At 42.1% G+C, this 20,330-nt stretch overlaps 1 protein-coding gene across 4 annotated transcripts in view; it reads right to left on the bottom strand.

The window, feature by feature from the left end:
- Positions 1 to 17,217: 17,217 nt before the first annotated feature.
- Positions 17,218 to 20,330, bottom strand: part of EDARADD (EDAR associated via death domain) — a 53,090-nt gene continuing 49,977 nt past the window's right edge. For all 4 annotated transcript variants that reach the window (XM_057531132.1, XM_057531133.1, XM_057531135.1 and 1 more), the window contains exon 6: positions 17,218 to 18,628. In XM_057531132.1, the coding sequence (XP_057387115.1) occupies positions 18,246 to 18,628 (383 nt within the window). In that variant the 3' untranslated portion in view covers positions 17,218 to 18,245. The remainder of the gene's footprint in view (positions 18,629 to 20,330) is intronic.

Genomic DNA, 20,330 nt, shown 5'->3' with positions numbered 1-20,330 from the left:
ACTGGTTGTTAGACTTTAAGGTTAATAAGACCCAGGTTCAGTTTTTTTGGCCAGAAGGCTTCATAGGTGGTATGTGTTTCCAATTGCAAGTCAGCAGGAGAAACTGAAGGTCTGGTTGTTTTTCTATTAGCAATAATCACTCCTCTGATAAACCTCACTGGTGACGACATTGCAACTACGCCAATACTGGTTGTTTTTCTTTGTATGATATCAAGACTGGTCAGTGGTTTCAGCTATTCTCAGCCTGATCCATCCATCTATTACAAAGTTCCCATCAGTTTTTGATCAAATGGTTTTAGCAGCTGGCTATTGATGTTCACTGCCTAGAGCCATTATTTCATTAGAAATTGGAAAGTGGTGATACATCAATTCCAACATTCCTCCTGCATTTATGAGTTAGAGTTCTTCTATAACGAAATATTGTTTCCTATTTGGTGACCCCAAGGTGAAGTTTATGCCAGAAAGGCAGGCCAAATGCTTGATTCCTTCCCTTTACTTAGGAGTTTTCTTAATAATAAGCTGCTTTCCTAGCCTCCACAAAAGGTAACCAATGAGTTGGTTTTTTAAAATGTTATTATGAATTCATGAATATTAATTATTTGATGTGTTTCTTTTTTTTCCTGATACTTAAATTATCCCATCTATAACCAAAGGGGACCCCTTTGAGCTGGCATCTGTATTCTTTTGACACAACATAGTAATCTTAGTTAGTTTCCTTGCTTCCTGGTATGACAAAATATTCCAAGATATCATTTTCATTTCCTTCCAAACTTGGACTTAGCAGTTTCTCCAAGGAAAGTTTTAGTGGGCAATGGTATACAGAGACTACAGTTTTGGAAAGGGGTGTTCATGGCAACTGGGTTGGTTTCTAGACTTCCTCAGTGGATAGAGCTAGGAAAAAAGTTTTTTGATTTTTGTTTTTTGTTTTTAATATCTGAGTTTATACGGATTTCATTCAATTTAGGATTACAATGTTTTCATTTAGCTTTTTTATTTTATATTTATACCTCATTTTTCTTATGAAAATCTTAGTTTCTAACAAAATTACTTATTTGCTTTATCCTGTCATGTATAATAGTTTCAGGATAAAAAGATAAATATTATCATAACAATATGATTACATAACCAAACTAAGGTTTATTTGCCATCTTTTTCTGTCCTGAAGCTATATCTCATAAGATATATATATAATCAAATTTTTGTGTTTTAAAGTAATTTGACAATACTACCCAAAGTGATCTATAGATTCACTGCAATCATTATCAAAATCCCAACAGCATTTTTGCAGAAATAGAAAAAAAATCCAAAAATTTATATGAAATCTCAAGGGAACCTGAAAAACCAAAACAGCCTTGAAGAAGAACATAAAAGTTGGAGGCCTCACGCTTCCCAATTTCAAAACATATTACAAAGTTAGTAAGCAAAACAGGGTAGTACTGGCATAAAGACAGACACACAGACCAACATAACAGAATAGAGAACCCTGAAATGAACCCTCGTGTATATGGTCAAATGATCTTCAACAAGGGTGCCAAGACCACTCAACGGGGGAAAAACAGTCTCTTCAACAAATGATACTGGGAAAATTGGATGTCCACATGCAAAAGAATGAATTTGGATCCTTAACATACCATATACAAAAATTAACTCAAAATGGATTGAAGAACTAAACAAAAACCTAAAACTATAAAATTCCTGGAAGAAAATAGGCAGAAAACCTCATGACATTGGATTTTGGCAATGATTTCTTAAATATGACACCAAAAGCATCGATAATAAGTTTAAAAATAGACAAATAGGGCTATATCAAACCTAAAAATTCCTTGCATAAAGGACACAACCAACAGAGTGAAAAGGCAACCTGTGGAACGTGAGAAAATATTTGTAAATTATATATCTGATAAGGGGTTAATATCCAGAATATATAAAGAACTCCTACAACTCAACGGCAAAAAGACAAATAACCCAATTCAAAAATGTGCATAGGACTTTAATAGACATTTCTCCAAAGATGATATACAAGTGACCAACAAGCATAAGAAAAGGTGCTCAACATCACTAGTAATTAGAGAAATGCAAACCAAAACCACGAGATATGCCTCACACCCATTAGGATGGCTGTTATCAAAAAATAATAAGTGTTGGCAAGGATGTGGAAAATCGGAATTCTTTTGCACTGTTGGGAATACAAAGTTGTGCACCTGCTATGAAAACCAGTATGAAGTTTCCTCAAAAACTTAAAAATAGAATTAACCTATGATCCAGCAATCCCACTTCTGGGTATATGTCCAGAAGAACTAAAAGCAGGATCTCAAAGAGATGTTTTCATACCCATGTTCATAGCAGCATTATCCGCAATAGCCAAGAGGTGGAAGCAACCCAAATGCCCATTGACAGATGAATGGTAAACCAAATGTCATATATTCAGCCTTGAAAAAGGGAGGAAATTCTATCACATGCTACAACATGGATGAATCTTGAGGATATTTTGCTAAGTGAAATAACCCAGTCACAAAAAGACAAATACTGTGTGATTCTACTTATATGAGGCAGCTAAAGTAATCAAATTCATAGAAACAGACAGTAGAATGGTAGTTGCCATTGGCTGGGGGAAGAGGAAATGGGAAGTTGTTTAATGGGTAGAGAGTTTCAGTTTTGAAAGTTCTGGAGATTTGGTGCACAACAGTATGAATGTACTTAATACTACTGAAATTTACACTTAAAAATGGTTAAGATGGTAAATTTTATGTTATGTGTTAAACACAATTTTTTAAAAAAAGTAATTTGAAACAATGTATCTCTGTGAGGAAGCCACCATCTCAATACACCATTAGACTCATTGGTTTCATCTTGCTTTCAGTTCTTGGGCCTTGCTTTTCATTTATTTCATTTTGGTTTAATTTTGGTTTATAATTTTGTGAAATATATTACATGGTTTCAAAGCCAAATTTACAGACAAGATACATTCAAGGAAATCTAACTTCCATCCCTGTCCTCTCCATGCTGTTCCCTCCCTCTTTCTACAGGTAACATAGCTCGACGGTTACCTCTATCTCTATTCATATTCTCACCTTAGACAAGAGGTGGCACTCCATCAATAGTTTTGCATTTGGCTCTTTTATTTCACATATAGCTTGAAGATCTCTCTGCACTACTATACTACAGAGACATTCCTCATTTCTTTTTTTTTTTAATTTTTTTTTTTCTTTCTCTCATTTCTTTTTATAGCTTCATATTACTCCATGGTGTCAACATACCATAGTTTACTTAACCTGTGGACATTTGGATTGCTTATCTATCATAAGTAATGCTTCAGCACATAACTTTGTGTACATGTCCTTGTATATTTGCCACACTGCCTCTGTGGGATTCCTAGAAGTGGCATTTTTATGTCAAAGGTTAAATGCTATGTAATTTTGCTAGATATGAGTCCAAGCACTTTTTGAGAATTCATTCAAATTCTCTGTCCCTACTCTACTATAGAAGAAGATCCAGGCTACTCTGATGGGAAAGGGGTGTTGGAGGTGAGGCCTGAGAAGCTGTACTGAGAAACCTCTCACCTGAGATGAGAGAGGAACAAAAAACCCAAAGGAGTAAACAGGACCAGGAAACACATGGAAAGTCAAAGTCAAGAAGCCAGGAAGGAAATCTAGGGGATTTCAAATAGGGACCAGGAGGAGATATGGAAGCTTCAATCCAGGAACAGAAGTGTGGGAATAATGAATGCACAAAGGTTGGGAGCAAACTGGGAAGTAGTCAAGGTAATTACCCAGAACAGCAGCTGCTTTTCTACATTCTTTTCTTGGCTGGCTGGAGCATAATGCAAAGTCACAGAGTCATTGCATATGTTTATAAAATGCACAAGGGCAATTAGTTGAAGGAAGACATGGTAGCTGAAACCCAGTTTCTACTTTACTCACCAAACCGATAAAGTGCTCCATCTTCAGGTGCAAAGGAATAGTGGCAGGGTGTAGACCACCTTTTTCTAATTTGTACAAAGGTGTCACATGGTCCAGCCATGGCCTTGCTCAAGTTAGCTGGGCTTACGGGCCATGCAGAACGGGCAACAATCACTCAACATCTCCTCCCACCTTAGTAGTTATATTCATTTTTCTTCTATAATTTAGCTATAATATTGCACTTTTTTTTTTTTTAAAGGATTTTCTTATTTATTTATTAATTTATTTTTATTTTTGGCTGTGTTGGGTCTTCGGTTCGTGCGAGGGCTTTCTCCAGTTGCGGCAAGCGGGGGCCACTCTTCATCGCGGTGCGGGGACCGCTCTTCATCGCGGTGCGCGGGCCTTTCTCTATCGCGGCCCCTCCCGTCGCGGGGCACAGGCTCCAGACGCGCAGGCTCAGCAATTGTGGCTCACGGGCCCAGCTGCTCCGCGGCATGTGGGATCTTCCCAGACCAGGGCTCGAACCCGTGTCCCCTGCATTAGCAGGCAGATTCTCAACCACTGCGCCACCAGGGAAGCCCTGCACTTTTAAAGTGCAAGGAAGTTTAGGAAAGTGAGGGTAAATTTTATGGTCTTTTGCATTTGAGCCATAAGTAGAGTTGTTTATTTTAAAAAAATGGTTTGTTTTAATAAAAATGGTTTCCAGGTTAAACAGCCAACTGGTTAAACCTTAGGGTTGTGTGAGGTGAGGCATGTTAGTACTTTTGTTTATCTGGAGATGGGAGAAGCAGGAAAAACAGCAAACCATGAGACACCTGGAGATGATATAGATCTTTATGTGTAAGATCTTGAGCTTTGGCGTTGAGAGAGACAAGGAACTTAATCCTAGCTCGACGATACACTAGTTCAGGTAAGTGGTCTTTAAACACTTCTGCTCACATAACCTCTAATGGAATTTTGAAAAACTATGTAACCTTCCCTTTAACATTGTTCTGGAAGTCCTTGCTTATGCAATGAGGAAAGAAAGGGAAATAAAAGGTATACAGATTTGGAAGGAAGACATAAAACTGTCTTTGTTCACAGATGACATGATCATCTATGTGGAAAATCTGAAAAGAACTGGCAAAAAAATTTCCTGGAACTAATAAGTGATTATTTCAAGGCTGCAGATACAAGGTTAATGTACAAAAGTTATTGCTTTCTAATATACCAACAAGGAGCATGTGGAATTTGAAATTAAAACCACAATATCATTTATATTAGCACTCCCGAAAATGAAATACTTAGGTATAAATCTAACAAAATATATATGAGGAAAACTACAAGACTCTGGTGAACGAAATCAAAGAACTAAATAAATGGAGAGATATTCCATGTTTATGGAAAGGAAGACAATATTATCAAGATGTCAGTTTTTCCCTACTTGATCTATAGATTCAATGCAATCCCAATCAAAATTCCAGCAAGCTATTTTATGGATATTGACAAACTGATTCTAAAGTTTATATGGAGAGATAAAAGACCCAGAATAGCCAACACAATATTGAAGGAGAGGGGCTTCCCTGGTGGCGCAGTGGCTGAGAATCTGCCTGCCAATGCAGGGGACACGGGTTCGAGCCCTGGTCTGGGAAGATCCCACATGCCACGGAGCAACTGGGCCCGCGAGCCACAACTACTGAGCCTGCGCGTCTGGAGCCTGTGCCCCGCAACGGGAGGGGCCGCGATAGTGAAAAGGCCCGCGCACCGCGATGAAGAGCGGCCCCCGCACCGCGATGAAGAGTGGCCCCCACTTGCCGCAACTAGAGAAAGCCCTCACACGAAAACTAAGAGACCCAACACAGTCATAAATAAATAAATAAAATAAATAAATAAATAAAGTATAAAAAAAAAAAAATATTGAAGGAGAGAACAAAATTGAAGGACTGACACTACCCAATTTCAAGATTTCAAGCTACAGTTATCAAGAATACCATGGTATTGGTGAAAGAATAGACAAATAGATTGATGGAACAGATTGGGAGCCCAGAAATAGAGCCATATAAATATAGTCAACTGGTCTTTGACAAAGGAGCAAAGGGAATAAAGTGGAGTAAAGATAGTGTTTTCAGCAAATGGTGCTGGAACAAGTGGACATCCACATGTAAAAAAATGAATCTAAATACAAACCTTAGGCCCTTCACAAAAAATAGCTCAAAATGGATCTTAGACCTAAATGTTAAATGCAAAACTTTTATAAAACTCCTAGAAGATAATATTGGAGAAAACCTAGATGACCTTGGGTATGGTGATGCCTTTTTAGATACAACACCAAAGACACGATTCATGAAATAAATAATTGATAATCTGGACCTCAATAAAATTAAAGACTTCTGCTAGCAAAAGACAATGTCAAGAGAATGAGAGGATAAGCCCTAGACTGGGAGAAAATGTTGGCAAAGGATACCTCTGATAAAAGACTGTTATCTAAAATATTAATATATAAAGAACTCTTAAAGATTAACAGCAAAAAACTACCCAATTTAAAAATGGCTCAAAGACCTCAATAGACACCAAAATATACAAAGAACTATTAAAACTCAACAATAAGAAAATGAACAACCTGATTTTGAAATAGGCGAAAGACTTGAGCAGATACCTCACAGAAGAGGACATGCAGATGGCAAATAAGCATACGAAAAGATGCGCTACATCGTGTGTCATCAGGACAATGCAAATTAAAACAACAATGAAATAACACTACATACCTATTAGAATGGCCAAAATCTGGAACACTAACAACACCAAATGCTGGTGAGGGTGTGGAGCAACAGGAACTCTCATATATTGCTGGTGGGAATGCAAAATGGTAGAGCCTCTTTGGAAGACAGCTGGGCAGTTTCTTACAAAACTAAACATACTCCTACCACATGATCCAGCAATTGCACTTCCTGGTATTTGCTCAAAGAAGCTGAAACCTTATGTCTACACAAAAAGCTGCACATAAATGTTTATACAACAGTATAATATAACTGTATTTATAACTGCCGAAACTTGGAAGCAAACAAGATGTCCCTCAGTAGGTGAGTGGTTAAATAAACTGTGTTACAACCAGATAATCAGTGCTAAAAAGAAATGAGCTACCAGGGAATTCCCTGGCGATCCAGTGGTTAGGACTCTGCGCTTTCACTGTGGAAGGCAAGGGTTCGATCCCTGGTTGGGGACTAAGATCCTGCAAGCCGCACGGCATGGCCAAAAAAACCCAAAAAACCAGAAATGAGCTACCAAGCCATGTTCCCACTGACCTCTCCCTCACCTTCCTCCTTTAGACCTAAAGATGCCTCCATCTGTTAGCTCCTCACTGGTTTCCTCTAACTCTTGTAATTAGTTCCTTTATTAAATCTCCCTGATGGAACTTACCATTTGCTTCTCCAAAAAGACACTGACTGAAACAACTAGAAATTCTAAATTCTAGCTATCAAAGATAAGCTTTAGCTTCCTAACACGACAGTTGCCTGTCTTCTTGTCTGTCTTCATTCCTGGACTTGTTGGCCCCTTGAGGCTGGGGGCTGTCAAGAGCTGTCATTGAATTATCAGAAGTGAGCTGAGGGCCTGACCACAGTAAACGCTCAGTAAATGTTTGTTGACTGAACTAATGTGGTTTCTTCTATTAGTGTCTTCTTAATTTTTTTGGCCACGCCACACACGGGGTCTTAGTTACCCCACCAGGGATCGAACCCGCACCCCCTGCAGTGGAAGCTCGGAGTCTTAACCACTGGACCGCCAGGGAATTCCTCTATTAGTGTCTTTTTAACATTAAAACTAGAAACAGAAATCATCTAAAAGGGGTAAAGTCTGTCCGAATCGGTCACTCCAGAAAACTAACCCTTTTTTTGATCTGGCTTGTTTCAGAGACATACATGTAGAGGAAGAACCAATTTTTGCCATTTATTTCTCTTCGTTTACCTGGTCCGGTTGGTTCTCCCATGTTGTTATTTACTGAGTCCACAGCAAATATATGATGACTTTCTGTAACTTGGCTCAGTCCACCAGCTACTGCCCTGATCACTTTGACCTCTTCGGTGTTTTGGCCTGTGCTGTCCCAGGAGAGGGCGGCAGGGCAAAGAGGTTAGATGGATGGTTGTACTAGGAGCAGGGCCCCTAGCTCCACAGACTGTCTGAGGAGCAGGATCTTCAGCTCCCCAGAGGACAGCAGGGGTCCAGGCCGCTCTCATCGGCTAGCTGTCACCAAGGAGACGGAAGGCGCATTGTTTGGTTGGTCTCACTGAGCAGTCTTCACCGGCTTCAAGACCAGCCTCTTCCTCACTTAGCCCTCCACCTTCGCCCCACTCCCCTCAGCCACAGACGCCTGGCTCTGAGCTGGGAGCTGCTGTTTCTGCCTTACTTTCCCCTGTGGAGGCAGCTTTGGTTACTTTTTTTTTTTTTTTAACGTTTTTATTGGAGTATAATTGCTTTACAAGGGTGTGTTAGCTTCTGCTTTATAACGAAGTGAATCAGTTATACATATACATATATCCCCATATCTCTTCCCTCTTGCATCTCCCTCCCTTGCTTTGGTTATTTATTTATTTTTTAAAAGATTGATTGATTGATTGCTATGTTGGGTCTTCGTTTTTTTTTCTGTGCTAGGGCTTTCTCTAGTTGCGGCAAGCGGGGGCCACTCTTCATCGCGGTGCGTGGGCCTCTCACTATCGTGGCCTCTCTTGTTGCCGAGCACAGGCTCCAGACGCGCAGGCTCAGTAGTTGTGGCTCACGGGCTTAGTTGCTCCGCAGCATGTGGGATCTTCCCAGACCAGGGCGCAAACCCGTGTCCCCTGCATTAGCAGGCAGATTCTCAACCACTGCGCCACCAGGGAAGCCTACTTTGGTGATTTTATATGTTTGTTTGTTTGTTTTTTTTTCCCCAACTGGGATACAATTCACATAACATAAAATTCACCCCGTTAAGCATTTTAAGGTGTACAATTCAGGTGCTTTTTAGTATATTCACAAGGTTGTGCAAGATTCACTACCATCTAATTCTGGAACATTTTTGCTTTGATCTTTGAAGCCCAGAAAATGAACGAAAGGGGTTGAACCTCATTAAAATAAAAGCTCCCCATGTCCGAGAAGCATTCATGGTTTGGTATGTAAAACCCCTCATTTCGTATTTATATTTATAACCTTTTTCCTCCTCAAGGACCATGATATTGTTAAAAAAAAAAAGTTTTTGCTTTATTTAGAGTCTCTATTAATTCATTAGTTCCATTTCATTTTTTCAGCATATTTCCAATTGCTTCTGGATCAGAGAGTGCTGATGATACAGAGTGAACAGCGAACAAGGCCCCTGTCCTCTGGGGTTTGCAGTCGAGCAGGGTTGAGACCAGTAATCAAGTTATTACTATTGGGATGAGTGCTACAGGGTGAATAATAGGAAGGCAACTAAGTCTGGGAGCCAGGTGCCCTTTCCCTGAGAAAGTGGTGTTAACGGTGAGACCTGGGGGCTGAGGAGGCTGAGCTAGGGAAGGCTGGTGTGTCCAGGTCTGAGTGTAGCCAGGGTGTGGACGGGGCAGATGAGGCAGCTCGCGGTGAAGTCTTGGGTGGGAAGGGAACGACGGCCAAGGGGACCTCGCAGTTCAGTGTGGCTGAAGCATCAGGAGCTGCGGGCGAGTAGAGCACGATGACATGCCACACAGGCAAGTCACAGGGCCTTGGAGGCCACGCTGCCAATTTGGGACTTGATCTTCAATGGGAACCCCTCGAAGGCATTCATGTGGGGATGGCAGGATCCGTCCACGGCAGGGAGGCCACTTGGGAGACCGTTATCGGGTGAGAAAGGGTGGCTGCTTGGGTGAGGACGGTCATGAGGATGGAGGGGAGGGAAGAGACTTAAGAGACATTTAGGATGTGGAAGAGCGAGGGATGGAGAGGGGGATTTGATGATGACTTAGAAACAAGGTGGATGGTACGACAGGGAACTCTGGTGAGGAACAAGTTTGAACAGAAGAGTCATGGGTTCCCTTTAGGAAGGGTTGGGTTTGAGGTGCCTGGGAAACATCCGCATGCGTGGAGATGTCAAGCTGGTAGCTGTGGGTGTCTGGCAGCTCAGAGGACAAGCCTGGACCAGAGAGATAAAGTTAGGAGAGGCGGAAAGTAACCATGAAACCGCCCTTCTCATATAGATATAACAGCATCTGAAGCACTTCGTCAGACTGCTTATTTACTTGTCTTTCTTTCTACGTCAGTGATTCTCACTTTGTTCTGCCCGTTCCTGGACAGGTGTGGCATTTTCTCCAGGAACGTCTCTCATCGTGTACAATGACTCTCCCTTGTCTAAGGTTCCTGGAGGGTAGGAAGGTGTTGTTTATCTTTGCATCCCCGGGACGCATTTTAGAAAGTCACTAGGTTTCTGACTGATGACTGACCAAGAGAACACATGAATCAACGATTGTGTTAGAATCTGCATAAAAGCACCAATTAGAGATATGGTTTACATCAATTTAATTTTGTAGCACCCATTATTACAGTTTAAAACAATTTCTATTTATAAAGAAAACATAAAAATCATGCAGGACATCAAAATGAAGGCAGCTTAAAAAGTACAGCACGAAGATATAGAAAGGATCACAAAAATTCAGTCGTTTAAAAGCATAGCTGAAGAAGTGTCCCCCATGGAGCTTCCAAGGGTATGCCTCAAAGGAAAATGGTCACTGGCGGTCACATCAAACAGAAGAGCACGGCTCAGCTCAGGAAGCCACGAGAAGCTACCCTCTACGTTTCCAAAAGGGTTGATAAACTCAATCATTTCGTTTCGAGTTGCACCGTTGACTGATCTTATCTCTTCGATTCAGCTGTGGAGTGATTTCCAGGAGGCATCCTCGGCTAAACATGGCCACGGGGAGAGAGAGAAGAGCCTCTCCTCCTCTGCTGTGGGTCTTCCTCTGGATGATCTGGACCCCCAGGTGTGGCCCCCCCACGCGCCCGGCACTTGGATCAGTGTCACGGCCGTGACCCTCTAAACATGAGGGAAGCAAGACTTACCCTCTCATCCATTTATACCCAAGTGCACACGGTTCAGAAGGTGGAGTTGGAATTTCCAGGTAGGAAATTATAGAACAAAGAGGGAAACTGTTTCTCAGTCAGTTCCTTGGGTGCACGCAGTTCCGTATGTTTCAGTTACAAGGGCAGAAAACAGTTTCAACGTTCTTAGGGCCAAAGTGTCATTAAATATGAAAGACAATCCAACAAATTGCTTCTGCGTGTCTAAGTGAAAAAAGGAAGCCGATGTTAGCCCATAGCTGGGAGAGAGAAGGCCACAGGCATATAGAAGAAATCTGATTCAAGGAGTGAGGAAATGGCCCTAAAACAAGCAACACACAGAGCAGAAACATGGACCTGGAGGAGAGGAAAATTCTAGAACAGAGAAGGCAGATGTGGAAAAATGTTATAAGGAGGATAGTCGTGGCTCAAAACTAAATGAAACATATTCATTCATCTGAAAAAGGGAAAGAAAATTTGCTAGACCTTAGTTATTAGGACTGTATTTAAAATAATGTGTTTTTCTATCATATATCATAGAGGAAGAGGAAAGTCTAGTGCTCCTGGTTGAAGTCTGCTCTAACTGAGGGAGATCGATCCCTTTGCCTTTTTGCATAGAAGCCACTGTTCTCATGATGTTAAAGACGGAGCATCATTAAATTGAAAGCCAAAGAGACTAACTATCCACAGACAGCTAACCTTAAATCTCCACAGAAGAAAAGTCCTTCTGAGTGTTTAGGAAAAACCCCCAGAGTGAGGAACTGTTATTAGAGTTGCCTGTTACACATTTCATCTGAATGACGGGTGATGTCATGATGGGGACCTTCAGGGGAATGGAACCCTCATCTCAATCATGCCGGCCCCATTCCACTTCTAATATTTGTCAATTTGTAAAATAACTGCACTCTTCCTATCTTTTAGTGGGGCTACTTCTAAGGGTTCTAACATAAAACCAATAATCAATAGAAGGTTGGTTCTAGGCTGGTCTTAAACAAGCCTGAAAGGAGGTGAATAGATCTCATCCTCCAGCAGAGGGCAGTACCACATTAAAATTACTACTCAGAAAAAAACAGAGGTGCAGCATCTTTTGTCTATTACCATGCATCTCCTATATGATTATTTTCTTTTTTGCCTTGCCAGGTGGCTTGCAGGATCTTAGTTCCCCGACCAGGGATTGAACCTGCAGCCCCTGAAGTGGAAGCACGGCGTCCTGACAACTGGTCCACCAGGGAATTCCCTCTATATTATTGAGTACTTATTAGTTAGTGTCACAAAAATGGAAGACTCGTTCATACAAGTTATCTGAAATATTGATGGGCAATCCTGGCATACAATTGAAGCCCTAACAATTTTAAATCTTATAATTTTAAATAACCCTGTGCTTTATTTTTGTCTACCTTCCACTTGAGTCTTCCTCTGTGTGTATATGTCCTGGGGGTGTGTGGTGTCTAAAACAGCTTTGCTTTCCATTCCCTTGCAAGTAGAAATTTTCTCTTGCAACCAAATAAAGTGCTTATTACATAGAGCCTCATCACATAACATCATAACATTGCAGATGGGAGTTTTGTTTAGAAGAGTGTATCTCGGAACTTAGCTAAAGAGATTTCATCCTTCTAATAGCAAAAGGACCTCATCAGAAGCAGTTTAGTTCATAATGTGGTCAATTTAACATGGATCCCTACAGACAGTATAATAAGCAAAGCTCTTAAGTATTTTTTAAATATAAATTTATTTATTTTATTTATTTATTTTTGGCCGCATTGGGTCTTCGTTGTTGTGCGCAGGCTTTCTCTAGTTGCAGCGAGAGGGGGCTACTCTTCGTTGCGGTGCTCGGGCTTCTCATTGCAGTGGCTTCTCTTGTGGAGCACAGGCTCTAGGCGTGCGGGCTTCAGTAGTTGTGGTGCACGGGCTCAGTAGTTGTGGCTCGCAGGCTCTAGAGCGCAGGCTCAGTAGTTATGGTGCACGGACTTAGTTGCTCTGCAGCATGTGGGATCTTCCCAGACCAGGGCTAGAACCTGTGTCCCCTGCATTGGCAGGAGGAGTCTTAACCACTGCACCACCAGGGAAGCCCAAAGCTCTTAAGTATTAATGAACTTAAATAATTTCCTTTCTTTCCACTTTTGCCTTTGTGAAGTATTGGGCTGGCCAAAATATTCATTCAGTTTTTTCCGTACGATGGCTCTAGTAGCAGTTAGTTGTCTTTAACTTCATTCGAAACAATTTTGTTAGATTGTATGTGACAGCTGTCATATCGGCGTGCATTTAAAAAAGACTTATCAAAATTGGTGAATTTTTGTGTAGCCATTTTAATATTGAAGATGGAAGAAAAAAGCAACATTTTCAGCATACTATGCTTCACTATTTCAAGAAAAGTAAAAATGCATGGAAATGCACAAAATGATTTGTGCAGTGTAGGGAAAAGGTGCTGCAACTGATCGAACATGTCAAAAGTGGTTTGAGAAGTTTAATGCTGGAGATTTCTTGCTGGACAATGCTCCACAGTCAGGTAGACCAATTGAAGTTGAGAGTGATCAAATCGAGACATTAATTGAGAACAATCAACATTATACCACACGGGAGCTAGTCGACATACTCAAAATATCCAAATCAAGCGCTGAAAATCATTTGCACCAGCTCGGTTATGTTAATCGCTTTGATGTTTGGGTTCCACATAAGTGAAAAAAACCTTCTTGACCGTATTTCTGCATGCGATTCTCTACTTAAAGTAATGAGAACATTCCATTTTTAAAACGAATTGTGATGGGTGATCAAAAGTGGATACTGTACAATAATGTGGAATGGAAGAGATTGTGGGGCAAGCGAAACGAACCACCACCAACCACACCAAAGGCTGGTCTTCATCCAAAGAAGGTGATAGTGTGTATATGGTGGGATTGGAAGGGAGTTCTCTATTATGAGCTCCTTCTGGAAAGCCAAACGATTAATTCCAACAAGTACTGCTCCCAATTAGACCAAATGAAAGCAGCACTCGACGAAAAGCATCCAGAATTAGTCAACAAAAAATGCATAATCTTCCATCAGGATAAAGCAAGACCGCATGTTTCTTTGATGACCAGGCAAAAACTGTTACAGTTTGGCTGGGAAGTTCTGATTCATCCGCCGTATTCACCAGACATGCATTCACCAGAAATGCACCTTCAGATTTCCATTTATTTAGGTCTTTTTTTTTTTTAATTCATATATTTATTTATTTATTTTCGGCTGCGTTGGGTCTTCATTGCTGCATATGGGCTTTCTTTAGTTGTGGTGAGCGGGGGCTACTCTTTGTCGTGATGCGTGGGCTTCTCATTGCGGTGGCCTCTCCCATTGCAAAGCACGGGCTCCAGGCACACGGGCTTCAGTAGTTGCAGCACGCGGGCTAAGTAGTTGTTGCTCATGGGCTCTAGAGTGCAGGCTCAGTAGTTGTGGCGCACAGGCTCAGTTGCTCCGCGGCACATGGGATCTCCCCGGACCAGGGCTCGAACCCGTGTCCCCTGTGCTGGCAGGCGGATTCTTAACCACTGCACCACCAGGGAAGCCCCATTTATTTAGGTCTTTACAAAATTCTCTTAATGGAAAAAACTTCAATCCCCTGGAAGACTGTAAAAGGCACCTGGAACAGTTCTTTGCTCAAAAAGATAAAAAGTTTTGGGAAGACAGAATTATGAAGTTGCCTGAAAAATGGCAGAAGGTAGTGAAACAAAAGGGTGAATATGTTGTTCAATAAAGTTTTTGGTGAAAATGAAAAACGTGTCCTTTATCTTTACTTAAAAACCAAAGGCACTTTTTGGCCAACCCAATATCAGCATATTTATGCTTTTACAGTATTTATTTGCTAAAAATTAACTTTAAAGAAAGTTATTTGGGATTATTTCACAATTGAATTATAGTTCTACTTTAGTTGAGATTTACTTTTGATATTTCTGTATGTAACACAAATAAAAGTCATCCTCCATTTGGTCAAGGTCTAGAATCCAAATGAACTTTAATTAAAAACAATGTGTGGTTAAATCTCTCTCTGCTAATATCATACTCTTAATAATTAAAACTTTTCATAAGGTAAATGCGAACAGATAGATGTCAATATGAGCAAATAATGGTAGAGTGAAATTAAAACAACACATTTTCATCAAATCCCATATTTAAAAAAAATCCCTTCTACCCTGGCACATCCCCTATGCAATTATAATAGAAATTTAAGCTTTCATAGCCAGTGATGGAAATTATTAGCCATCAGGGCTTTCAAACTAATGCCGCCAAATGGAGAGGTGAGTGGGTGGTGCTCTGTGGTCTCACAGTTTTCCTGTAATTCCTGAATATAAAGGACAGGACTTCCCTGGTGGCGCAGTGGTTAAGAATCCGCCTGCCAAGGCAGGGGACACGGGTTCGAGCCCTGGTCTGGGAAGATCCCACATGCCGCGGAGCAACTAAGCCCGTGCGCCACAACTACTGAGCCTGCACTGTAGAACCCGCGAGCCACAACTACTGAGCCCACACGCTGGAACTACTGAAGCCCACATGCCCTAGGGCCCGTGCTCCGCAGCAAGAGAAGCCACTGCAATGAGAAGCCCGCGCACCGCAACGAAGACCCAATGCAGCCTAAAAAAAAAAAAAAAAAAAGATAAGGAGCGTGCTTAGCTCTGCCCATAGCTAATGCACCTGAATTCTATGTCTTAACGTTTTTGATCAAACTCAAAGATAAGTTCAGCCGACACTTATGAACAAGAGCCATGTTCAAGAAATCTATGAGGATAAATTCTGCCTAAAGTCAGTTTTGAGATTGAAATCCGAAGTTTGGAATTTTGGAAACATGTCCCACAGAAGCAGTGCCAGTAGGGACCAGTGTTCCCAAGTCGGCCCACAAAAAGCTGTTAATTCAGGAACTTGTGAAGCACAGAACTGTCCACTCTACAGAGCCTGACCACCAACAGTGTTTCTGTGAGAAAATTTTCATCATTTTCCATATTTCAACTCGGGGATGTTAGGAACTGGTTCTTGATTTTATTTGCAGCTGTGGCCCTATTGGAGGGAGTCAGAAGCCCATCTCCTCCAGCTGCCGTTCTGACCACCAAGAGTGGCCCTTCTATCGCCTCCTCCCAGGCTGCCCTTCATTACTGCAGGTGGAGGGAGACTGCGGAAATAAGGGAAGCCCTCCCACCCGCCCTCCCACCCGCCCTCCACCGGATGATGCTCAAGCTGGGGGTGGAGATGTCACCTGGAGGTCAAGGCCTGGAGGGTGAGGAGGAAGGCGCAGACTGGGGAAAGGAGCAGAAAGGGGTTTTCGCTCCCATTCTCTGCCCTCTCCCCTCCCCCATTGCCTCTAGGGTGGTCACAGACCCCGCAGGCTGGGGTTGAGCTGAGGTGACAAGTCTGTCCGGGGCGGAGAGGACTGTGAAGGGAGGAATGCAGGGAGTCCCCAGCTGCAAGGGGGAGGGAAGGGACCTTCGGGGGCTCCTGGCCAGGCAGCAGTGAGCAGGACGTCTGGCAGGCTAGGACCCGCTCCTTCTATCCCAAGGTGGTATCAGGATGCAAGGAGGGTCTGGTACCACAAAACACTAAATAATCACAACCTTTCAGTCCCATTTCCCTAAAATGTCCATAATAAATGCCAAAGGCTCATCTATACTTTCCCACAGTACATTCTGGGCTAACACATGAGAACATGTCACACGCAGCCTAATGAGAACACGGTACATAAAATCAAACTCCTAGAAGATAAGAGCGCCCTTACAAGCTCTGTACGGTGCCTGGAACACGGCTGACAATCAGTACATAGCAACCACTCCCTAGAGGTTAAGTTGCAAAAGACTCCGTTTTTTAAAAATCTCTACATTTTATTCCTGGCTGTTACTTTGAGTACATCTTTTGATAAACCTGACATTTATCTGCTAAATCTGACAAGACGAGCTAGGTGTGACTAGCACTGACTGAATCAGAAGTGATAAGTGAGTCTCTATAGTAATTTTGCAAGTTTAGAGTTTACATTTGACGGTGAGGCTGACTATATACCAGCAACCTCATAAAACTGCTCTAACTGCTAGCGGGAAAAAATGTCAGTGGTTTAAGAAACAACTTTCTTTTGAGTTAATCCTAATCTCCCTTGTACTCCAATCAATGTCATTCATCATTTTTGCTTAGTCAGGGATTTAAACAGAATCCTCCCAAACTGGACAAAGTGCCTTAATTTTCTAAACCTATAGCCAAAACCAAAGAGCACTTCTATGAAATCGTCAAGTAAACCAAGGCTTCTCTCTCCCTCTCCCCGCCCACCCCCCAAACCTAGAAAATTCTCTCTAATAACAAACCCTCCCATCCACCCCACCTTCCACAGTAAACCATCAAACAAGAACATGGGATATTCTTTGGACCCAATTTTTCATTTGGTTTAAAATCCTTTGAAATTTAGGTTTTAATGCATAGCTTCTTTCCCAGTATCACCAGTAAAGATTTCTCTTTCTTCGCTAAAGTGCTGTGTAGTATTATTGGGCCCTATTTTAAGGTGGGGTAGTAGGTGCTAGACAGGGTTGCATTTCACCCACAGGCCAGGTAATTTTTACTTCTTAACTGAGCTTTCTCTTGGGGGTGAAACACTCAGCCTGATATACAAGACATATAAGTAAATATTAAATTAATTTTTAAAAAGCCAAGGGTACCAAAAGGGCCTACTCTTTGTCAACACCTTTCCCATGGTCCTTATTACCCTGCTAACTCCTGACTCTGTCCTCCCAATCACCATCGGTTTTTGCATTTCTTTCAAAAATACTCAAGCAAAGTCCTCTTTGATAGTGCACAGATTATACAAGTATTTGAATAAGAAAGATGGCATGTGTCCTGAAGAGTATCACCACGCAATGCCAGCAGCCTGTGAATTCACCTGAGTACTTTACAACAAAAAGAGTAACAGACTAAAGGGAAACTTCTCTCCGTGGTTTTCTTCTAAGCTGTGGGAGTGTCATTAATCATAAAGGATCTTGTGGATGAGGACTTTTAGTTCTGACTTCAATCTTCAGTTTTTAAGGGAGAGGATACTTTTATTTTCATCATGGCATGAATCCACTCTGATTGTAGCTTTGGCCCTGGTCCCTATAGGAGCCTACAACATATTTTTCCCAATTCCAGATTCAAATATTAAATAAAAACAGATGTGCAAAACTAAAGGAAAATCCGCCACCAAAAACATAACCTACCCTCCACAAAACCACCAGCTTTGGGGAAAACCAAGGTCCGCTGTCCCACGTCCTTCGCCTAAACTTAAAAAAGAACAGATTCACATTGCTCCTTAACCTGGGCTCGGCTCAATGTCCGAAGAGGCCGATGAGAAGAAGCCGAGGTCTAGAAGTTCCTGGGGTGCTCTCCATGCCCCCTCCTGGGCCATTCTTCGTCCACCCACCTGCGCAGGACCTTCTCCACGTCGGCCCTGTGGTAGAGCCGGCAGAGCTCCATCAGCTGGCCCACCGTCCTCTGACTGTTCCGGAGTAAGAACTCCAGGGTGGGGCTCTGGGGCCGCTGCTCCAGGAAACACAGTTCATCGTAGGGCATGCCCCACTTGCTTGCGAAATTCCTCCAGTTTTTGACTGTTGGGTGACAGGGATCCAGCTTTATCCTGATCACGTCTAGTAAGTCCTGGTCATTGAGCAAGTCGCTGATGGTGGGGGCTAGGAGCGAGCAGGAGGAACAGGTACAGTTTTCTGTGCAGGACGCGTCCTTGCTTGTATCTGCGGGGACAAACGATACGATCCACGTGTCAGCAAGAGGCCCAAGAGGCGCGCTCATCTCTTCCGTCCTTTACTTTCCCGCTGAATGGTTCATAGTATCAGTGTAAGTACCACAGTGCATCTTACAGAGATATTTCAGGACACTCGTTTCTACATACTCACCAATAATGTGTTCTTCTTTATGGCCAAGGATGGCTGCTTTGCCGGAAGCGGTGGCAAGATTTTATAAAGCCAGTTTTCCTTTCTTTCTGAGACTCTCTGTCGCCCAGGCTGTGCATTCGTGAGACTGCTGGCCAGAACGAGGGCTCCAAGGAGCAGAGCTTTCTCCGTGGGCAAACCGGCAGTCCAGGGGTGTTGGACTCTGCCATCTCACGAGAAACCAGCCCATCCTCAACCCTCACCCCTTCCAACTTACAAGTCAGCCCTGACAGCTTCTTAATGCCAAGCACAGCATGTTAGGGTGTAAAGGATTGCACAATTCTTTAAAAGGTCTTTAAAATAAAAAAAAAAAAACACACACACACCCAAAACTGGAATATCCACTCCATATGCGTTATTTGAAAATGAGTGATAATTGATAATGCCAGAAAACTTACTTTTTAGATTTATGGCCACCTTATCATGCCTTTGCCTTTATCTCTGTTTTCTTCACCCATGGGGTTGCCTTTGAAGTGGAGCCAACACCCTGAGGTGCGCAGCAGGTGGGACGAGTGGGTGGCTTTGAGCTCAGCCTCAGCAAGAGCAGCCCCAGCACGGAGGAAGGACAACCTTCCCCATCAGTCATCTTTGGCCTCATGCAGTACCCGGCAGCACGTTAGCAGGAGGGTGAAGTTAGTAGGTAAGCGGTGAGTAGGTCAGAGGTAAGAGGTTAGCAGGTAAGAGGCAAACCAGTTATAGTAAAATTGTAAGCAGGGTCTGTACAGCATGGCAACCCAAGCGACTTAAAATATGCAACAGCACTGGGTCTCCTGAGCCCTCTGACCAGGGACATTAACAGCCAAAGGTGACACTAGAGATCACTGGCTTGGAGAATTCTGGGAGGTTATGATGATCTTTTCTACACTGAGCCGTGTGGACTTCCCAATTTAGGAAAGTAAAGAATTCAGAAAAAGGGACTCACTTTGGTGACTGTAAAATTGAGAACCAGCAATTTTGAGGCAAGCACAAAGTAAAAGATAACAAGAGCCGTGAAAATTATGTTCATTCTCTTTGACCTACTAATGTAACTTCTGAGAATCCAGCCTAAGGAGATCATCTAGAATATGTATATACACGAACATTTTAATTACAGTTTATTCATAGTACCTATTTTTTAAAGAACAGTTTAAAAAGTTAGGGGACTAGTGGAATCAATTATTGTACTACTTGATGGGATATTATTTAAGTAATTATGAAGACTACGTAGCAACCTAGAAAATGTTTGTTCTCTCACATTAAGTGGAAAACGCAAGATGTGAGGAATTTATGTACTCATTAAAACTATGGAAAAAGTCTCTGTTAATATTACTATGGAAGGAAATGTACAAAAATAATAATAGCTGTTGTGGTTAATGTGGTAGGATTATGTTTCTATTTTCCAAACTTTCTCTAGTGGTGGTGTATTTCTATGATAACTAGAACAATGTATTACATTAATAAATATATTGTTTAGCACAGAGAAGGCTTAGCAGTGGGGTGACCCTCCTCTTTGCCAAGCTTCACT

Source organism: Balaenoptera acutorostrata, chromosome 16 (assembly GCF_949987535.1).
Source record: "Balaenoptera acutorostrata chromosome 16, mBalAcu1.1, whole genome shotgun sequence".
Classification (NCBI taxonomy): Eukaryota; Metazoa; Chordata; class Mammalia; order Artiodactyla; family Balaenopteridae; genus Balaenoptera; species Balaenoptera acutorostrata.
Note: the sequence above shows the minus strand (reverse complement) of the source record. Positions and strands in the feature narration are given on the sequence as shown.